At 50.1% G+C, this 7,889-nt stretch overlaps 1 protein-coding gene across 2 annotated transcripts in view; it reads left to right on the plus strand.

The window, feature by feature from the left end:
* Positions 1–5,764, plus strand: part of ERCC6 (ERCC excision repair 6, chromatin remodeling factor) — an 80,308-nt gene extending 74,544 nt beyond the window's left edge. For both annotated transcript variants that reach the window (XM_036265419.1, XM_036265420.1), the window contains 5 exons: positions 617–762; positions 848–1,531; positions 2,954–3,158; positions 3,726–3,804; positions 5,330–5,764. In XM_036265419.1, the coding sequence (XP_036121312.1) occupies positions 617–762; positions 848–1,531; positions 2,954–3,158; positions 3,726–3,804; positions 5,330–5,749 (1,534 nt within the window). In that variant the 3' untranslated portion in view covers positions 5,750–5,764. The remainder of the gene's footprint in view (positions 1–616; positions 763–847; positions 1,532–2,953; positions 3,159–3,725; positions 3,805–5,329) is intronic.
* Positions 5,765–7,889: the final 2,125 nt, after the last annotated feature.

The following is a 7,889-nucleotide window of genomic DNA, read 5'->3' on the forward strand; positions in this document are numbered from 1 at the left end:
GCTGGCCACTCGTGGGCTGGCTCCTGCTCTTCAGGGCCGAGTGGTGGGAGGGCTGGGGGCGAGCGGAGCCCCGAGAGGGAGAGCCTCCTCAGCCCGAGGAGGAAGCAGCTCGGGGGCCAGGCTGCAGCGGGGGTCTGGGCACGCGTCGCAGTGTGCGCGTCAGCTGGAGGGAGGCGCAGTGGGTAGAGGCTGGTGAGGCAGCTCCAGGTGAAACTCGGCAGAGCCCGGGCAAGCATTTCCTGAGCCCATCACAGGAAGGTCCTGGCAGGGCGGGGCAGGGGCCTCGTGCAGTGGTCAGGAGGCTGGCCCTTTGCAGCTTAGCCGGCCTGTGTCACCTGCATGCATGTAAAAAGGTGTTTCTAGAAATGTGGTGAATCTTGGAAGTTGCAGAAACCCACTGGATATGAATAATATTAATGTATTATTTTTATTTCTAACTTAAATTCTGTAAAACCTGATGTTCTATGTACTTCTTGTGTTGTAATGTTTAAGGCTAAAAGTTTTAGGGATTATTTAGACATCCGCACAGCGACAGTTATATCTCTTATATTGTTTTATAAGTAGACTTTTGAGGGAGAGCTAAATGTTCTGTCATACCAGTTAAATTCTCTTTTAGACAGATCTTCAAGCAGTTTCTGACCAACAGAGTGCTGAAGGACCCGAAGCAGCGGCGCTTTTTCAAGTCCAATGACCTGTACGAGCTGTTCACTCTGACCAGCCCCGACGTCTCCCAGGGCACCGAGACCAGCGCCATCTTCGCAGGTACCGCAGGTACCGCAGGCGCCGCTCAGCCGGAACACGTCCTGTAAGAACGAAATGTGACAGGGGTGCGTTTTTCCTTTCACAGGGACTGGCTCAGACGTTCAGACACCCAGACACCATTTGAAAAGAAGACCGCAGTCGGCCTCAGTCGCAGACCTGAGCGTTGCCGCGGGCAGACCGGTCCCTGATGCCAGTGCAGCTGCAGATGCTGCCCCGGCCTGTGAGGCGCCGGCCGGTGCGGGAGCCGCCGCAGGTGCGGTGACTTCTGCTCAAGGAGATGCCCCGCGAGCCGCCCCCCAGACACCCGGTCCCCCAGCTCGCAGTGGTCGGCTTGCAGAGGAGACGGGGGCAGTGTCCCGGCTGGAGGGCCCCTCCGTGTCGAGGGCGCCCGGGGAGTGTGCAGCCCCTCCGGGACCCAGCCCGACGCCCGGCGAGCAAAGCTTCGACGCGGAGCAAGGTCTTCCTGGGCGAAGAGAAAGCTGCCAGGTCCAGACAGAGCCTCTTGGGGAGAACGGACACATGGGAAATACTTTTTACAAGCACAAGTCAAAAACAAAACACAGTGAGGCGGAAGAAGGGGCCCAGGAGAAGCGTCCGAAGCAGAAGCCGAAGAGCCCCAAGCGTCACAGAGACGCCAAGTTCGAAGGAACGCGAATTCCACACCTCGTGAAGAAAAGAAAGTACCAGAAGCAGGACAATGAAAACGAGAGTGAGAACAAGCAGCAGAGCAATGATGATTATGTTTTAGAAAAGCTTTTCAGAAAATCAGGTAACGTTGGCCGAGCTGCCGCGGTGTGCTGGGGACAGCACGAGGGCCGTTCCTGCAGCGGCCGCCTTGACTGCTGTGCTCGCCCTGGCGTGTTTCTCCTGAAATTAAATTGGGAAATGTATTGACAGTTTTGAAAATCACATTTACCTTTCTTTTTTGAAGACCTAGAAATTTGAAACTTGAGGAAACAATAGTACTTGACATAACCACTTACCGGGAGGGTGCAATGTTTAAATGGATTTGTGCTGTCTGAACATTAATAGATTTCTCTACATGCTATATTTATCTGACTCTCCAACCACAGGAGGTGAACAGCGGGAGAGGCAGGGGGTGTGGCCAGAGGCAGGCACTCTGGAAGCAGGACCGACCGCCGACATCAGAGAGCAGTTAGGAGGGCAGACCCAGCAGTTGTCAGGCCCCGGGGGACAGCAGCCGTGCACGGCTCAGTCATCCTGGGGTGTCGTCTTGTTCAGGCGGCAGTCGGGTGTACAGGGTGACGTGAACTTTGACCTCTGCAGATCGCGGTCCCGGTTCTCTGTTCAAGGAGGCAGGTTAGGTGGCATTTCAGAGAGAGACCGTTTGGGCTGAGGCTTCCCTGTAACTTGTTGTTTTCCTAGCGAGTTACCTCTTGTCTAGTCTTCAAGTTTGTTTGCGTAGAGACAGAAAATACTCTTGTAATGTTTCTTCTTAATTTGCTTCTGTTTCAAGATAATTTCCCCCTCGTCATTTCTAATTTTGTATAACCCCCCCACCCCCCGCCTTTTTTCTTGATCAGGTTAAGCTAGTGGTTTGTCTTCTATTTTGTAATTTTTTTTTTCAGTAAACCAAGATTTTGATTTATTAATTAGGTCCATGATTGTTCTCTACCTCATTCATTTTTGCTTTTATATTCATTATTTTCTTCCTTGTGTTTTGTTTTTGTTGTGTTTTGGTGAAATTTTTTTGGCTTAGTTTTTATAAAACTGATTTGGAAATTTAGTTCTTTTATTATTTTATTTTTACTGATATAAATATTTAAGGTGATACATTTTCCACTGATAACTTCATTAAATTCTTCTCATGTAGTATTTTTATGATCATTACATTTTAGAAATTCTATAATTCTGGTTTATATTTTTTCCTTCAATAAAGAATTTATTAATAGGTTTTCAAATTTTCCAGATAGGTGGGTAGAGGTTATGTTGAAGTTGTGATTAAAGCATTATGCTTCAATTATTGTGAAACAGGAATAGTAATACTCTCTACCTCATATGGTGTGATGAAGATAAATACCAATAGCATGTAAGTTTCTGGGTCTTGGTAAATAGCAGCGAAAAATAATCATTATTTTTCTCCACCCACAGTATGCTAGACTATATAGAAGAAAAACTGATTGTTTACAACCTGAAATAAAAAGTTTTCTGTTTCCTGTGTTCTTGCTAGTTGGCGTGCACAGTGTCATGAAACACGATGCCATCATGGATGGAGCCAGCCCAGACTATGTGCTGGTGGAGACAGAGGCCAACCGAGTGGCCCAGGACGCCCTGAAGGCTCTGAGGCTGTCTCGGCAGCGCTGTCTGGGAGCAGGGTCTGGTGTTCCCACCTGGACTGGCCACAGGGGGACTTGTGGAGCACCCGCGGGAATGAAGTAAGCAGTGGCTGCCGCCGTGCTGCGGGAAGGCCGTGCATCCAGGCTTGCAGTCGGGGCGGGCGGGCGTGGACACTTACCGTTACCTGCAGCAGGAGGAAATCTCTCGGGGAGGGACTGGGCCAGCCACCTGTGTGACTTGGGGAAACACATTCGTAATCTTACCTCTTCCTCGCTTTTGTCTGCTTTCCAACACCAGTTTTTCAGGTGAAAGAGAAATGATCTATTTTGTTAAAAAATACTAAGAGTAGTATCACTAAGAGCAGAATCACAATCAAACCTTAGTAAGATGCCGTTTTCACCAGTCAGTGGTTGCTGTGATCTTCGGTACACTCTTCTGTAAGGTTTTCATACCCTGTCGAGGGCAGTTTTCGTCGTGCGGCGAACAGGGACGAGTGGTTCTTCCTCCAGATGCAGCCGTTCCTCCTCCGGAGACCGAGGCCCAGCCGCCCTGGCTGCGAGGGGGCCCCGCAGAGGAAGCCTGCCCAGGAAGGCTGTCGAAAGATCCTTGTGTCTACGTCACAAGAACACGTGTTTTATTTACGCCGCGATTCTTTCCTTATTCAGGAGTAGATTCGGTCAGAAGCGGAGCTCCAGCTTCTCTGTGCAGCCTCGTGCTCCAGCGTCTCCGAAGAAGAAGTGCCAGGTACTCGGGTGCTGTCTGCTTGTGTGGGAGACCGACGGGACTGAGTGGCCTGCAGGTTTAACCCGATTCCAGTGTGAAGAGGTGCCCGGTGTGACGGCAGCCGATCTCGGTGCTGGGAACTCCGATTTACGAGGCACTTTCATTGGAATCTAAAATTCCAGCTAACTTCCTAAAGGAAACGTCTTTAACCCGGGTTCTGTAGCAGAATCTCTGTTTTGTCCTTAGAAAGTTAATAGGGGGATAGGAGGCATGTGAGTCACTGCCCATGCAGCCTGCCCATCTGGAGGTTCAGTGCCAGCTGCGGAGACCACTGCCCTCGGATAAAGGTCTAGACACCGCCTCAGATGCTGGCGATGTTCCAGCCCCAGCGCATTGCCTGTCGCTGCCTGTCCTGCAGCTGCCAGAGCTTCCCGAGAGGGACTGCGGGGCCAGGTCCCTCCGTCTCTCGGTCGTGTCTGATGAGGGTTATGTGACTGATAAAGTTTGAACACTCCCAGGTTCAGACTCCTATTTTAGATTAGTATGAGCACAGTTGGGAATAGAGAACCTTTGTTGTTTTTAAGGAAACACTTATGAGGTATAAAGTAGTAAAGAATAAAGTGATTGAAAAGTGAAGGAAAAGAAGTACAGCTCTGATATTGTTCCTTATCCCACAGTGCCAGCCTAGATCAGGGTACATTGGGAGGGAAGACAGGAAAAGCCCACAGAGCATGTGCCTTCTGGAGGTGGGCTCCTGGAGGCGGTGTTCTAGAGACAGTGTCCTAGAGGTGGGCTCCTGGAGGCGGTGTCCTGGAGGGAGTGTCCTAGAGGTGGGCTCCTGGAGGCGGTGTTCTAGAGACAGTGTCCTAGAGGTGGGCTCCTGGAGGCGGTGTTCTAGAGACAGTGTCCTAGAGGTGGGCTCCTGGAGGCGGTGTTCTAGAGACAATGTCCTGGAGGCGGTGTTCTAGAGACAATGTCCTGGAGGCAGTGTTCTAGAGACAGTGTCCTAGAGGTGGGCTCCTAGAGGTGGGCTCCTGGAGGCGGTGTCCTGGAGGCAGTGTTCTAGAGACAATGTCCTGGAGGCAGTGTTCTAGAGACAGTGTCCTGGAGGTGGGCTCCTGGAGGCAGTGTCCTGGAGGTGGGCTCCTGGAGGCAGTGTCCTGGAGGTGGGCTCCTGGAGGCGGTGTTCTAGAGACAATGTCCTAGAGGCAGGCTCCTGGAGGCGGTGTCCTGGAGGGAGTGTCCTAGAAGCTGCTCTGGAAGCCCATTCCCTAGCCACTGCTCTCCCTCCATCCTCATCAGAATGGCAACCAAGTGAAGAGTGTAGATTTTTTTTCTTTTTTAAGGAATGTTTTTTAATAGTGGGTGGATTTAGATGCTTTACTGTCCTTTACCTCTGTGGTAGGTGGTATTTTATTCTTCACCAGTGAACCTGACCACCTGGCCTGGGCAGGTGTCATTCTGTGGCCCCTCAGAGCCTTTGCAGGAATCAGTGGGACCGTAAGTGAGAAGTCCCCTGCGTCAACGAGCGCCCCTCTTTCTGCAGGACGGCCTCGTGAAAAGGGACGGACAAGAGAGCGTTTCTGAGCATTTTAGTGGGAAGATGGAAGATGGAGAGTCCTCGTCGGGGGCCCTCACTTCGTCCTCGCTGTTGGCTAAAATGAGAGCTAGGAACCACCTGATCTTGCCCGAGCGGCTGGAAAGTGAGAACGTGCACCTTCCCCAGGGGCCTGCCCCGCCGCCCGCCACGGAGCACGACGACCTCCTGGTGGAAATGAGGAACTTCATCGCCTTTCAGGCCCGCGTGGACGGCCAGGCCAGCACTCAGGAGATCCTGCAGGAGTTCGAGTCCAAGTTATCAGTCTCCCAGTCTTGTGTCTTCCGAGAACTCCTGAGGAACCTCTGTACTTTCCATAGAACTTCTGGTGGTGAAGGGATTTGGAAACTCAAGCCAGAATACTGCTGATAAATACTAACTTCTGAATTTCTAATTGACTTTTTTAATGGGAATTTCCAATTATTATGATTAATACTCATGTTTGTCAGCGGAGGTTGGGTGCGTTGGATGTCTACTTGGAACTAGAGCTACCTCAACTAAAACTTGAAGGAAGAAGACATTCTTTGAAACTTAGAAGTTTTATAGACGTGGGTCCTTCTCCTGGTGCCGTGAATTATGTACAGTCGGGGCCTGCATTCCTCGGACAGGTCCTTCCCTTCCACAGGCTGCCGTCGGTGCAGTGCTGCTCGGGGAGAGCCGGGCCGACTCGGCTGCTTTCTGTTGGGCTAAGACATGTCGCGCTTGTCAGACCCGTTCAGTGAACTGATTCACCAGTGTCTGTTAACAGCATTGTTTTTGGTGCTTACCTTTTTTAAAAGTTTAAATTTATCATTTGCCACCCAAAAAAAGATCAGATTTATCTTTTGAATCATTTGAATTTCCTTTGAACGGTCTTCTTTTAAGGTGCTGTGAAATTGGCAGGTGTTTTTGTTAGTAAAGCATGAAATAGCTGGTAATAAATAGGACATGTTTGTAGAAAGTTGGTGTCCTTAGTTTTATACTAACTTTGAGCAAAGTCCCTGGGGTGATTGTTGGTTTTGGGAAAAGGAAATGTGTTATCTTAACAAACAAAAACAAAAAACAAGCAGAACTAAATGTAAGTACAGATAATACAACCAACACATGCACAGGCCCGCACGACCAGGTCTGCCATCGTTGCCCGTGGTGACCGCCGTCCTAGCCCTCTGCCTCCGTGATGGGCGGGCGCTGGACCGTCTTCGTTCCAGCTGCACATCCGCTCTCCTAGTGGTGCCGCGGTTTGTCCTCCCGATGTGCTGCCCTCTGTCCTGCCGTCCGTCCTGCCGTCCCATCCCTTCCCTTGGCCTTCGGGACGACTCTCCTGTTTAAGAGGGCGGTTTTCAGCTGCCTGTTTCTGGCTTTTCCTTATGTGTTGGTAGTTCTTTGGTGGTGCTGTCTGACCCTTGGTTGGTGTTCTTAACCTTGTTTTTGTTTCCTTTTCATTGTTAGGTTAAGATCAGCTCTGAAGTGTTTTCTTAAATCCACGGTTAATTTGTTCTAGAGCTGTCACAGCAGCGTTTGCTTCCTGGGCCTGTGTTCTCTGAGTTGCTGTCGGCCCTCTCTCTCTTTTCCGAATTACACTTGCCTTCCTCTCAGTCCATCTGCTTACCTCTTACTCCTGCAGACAGCGAGCAGCCGGTCCGTATCTTGTGTAGGCGCCTTCCTGCCCCCTGAGGGTGTTTGGGCTTGGAGGTCAGGGAGGGCCTCTGCTGGGCTGTGTGCAGCTTTGACTGGAGAACTTGGGTTACTTTTCCATTCTCGGATTTTGTTCAGTTGCTCGGGCCAAGCCCAGCAGGTGGTTGAGCGTCGTCCCAGGGACTGGGAGGTCCCGGTTCAATTCCTGGTCAGGGCACATGCCTGGGTTGCAGGCTCGATCCCCAGCAGGGGTGTGCAGGAAGCAGCCGATCGATGTTTCTCTTCCTCTCTCTAAAAAATCAATAAAACATATTAAAAAATAAATAAAAACATTAAAAAAAAAAGCTCCGGCCAAGAGTCCCTCTCGTTTGGCAGATGTCATAGAATCATTGCCATAAGGATTTCCTGCTGATTTGGGGTGTGGGAAAGTTCTGGCTTGTTCATTTCTTTTTCTGCTTTTAGAGTGACTCATTATGTATTAGAGGAGAAAGATTCTATTATTTTCCTTATGTGCCATCATTATCTCGAAGTTATAGAAGGGATTTTTAAACAGGTCAGTCAATCCTAAACTTGAGTACTTGGCTCAGAAGGGAGTCCAACTCACAACTGTTTTGTTTCTGAGAAGTCTTTGTTGTTGTTGTTAATGCTCACCAGAGGATATTTTTTTTCGATTGATTTTTTTTTTTTTTTTAGAGTGGAAGAGAGGAGGGAAGGGGGGGGGGGACATTGATCTGAGAGAGACACATCAATTGGTTGCCTCCACACACACCCCAACCAGGGGCCAGGGATCGAACCTGCAACCCAGGTACTTGCCCTTGACCGGGAATCAAACCTGTGACCCTCTGATGCACAGGCTGATGCTCTAACCACTGAGCAGTGCTTGCAGGGCTCTCTT

Source organism: Molossus molossus, unplaced genomic scaffold (assembly GCF_014108415.1).
Source record: "Molossus molossus isolate mMolMol1 unplaced genomic scaffold, mMolMol1.p scaffold_m16_p_17, whole genome shotgun sequence".
NCBI classification, from domain to species: domain Eukaryota; kingdom Metazoa; phylum Chordata; class Mammalia; order Chiroptera; family Molossidae; genus Molossus; species Molossus molossus.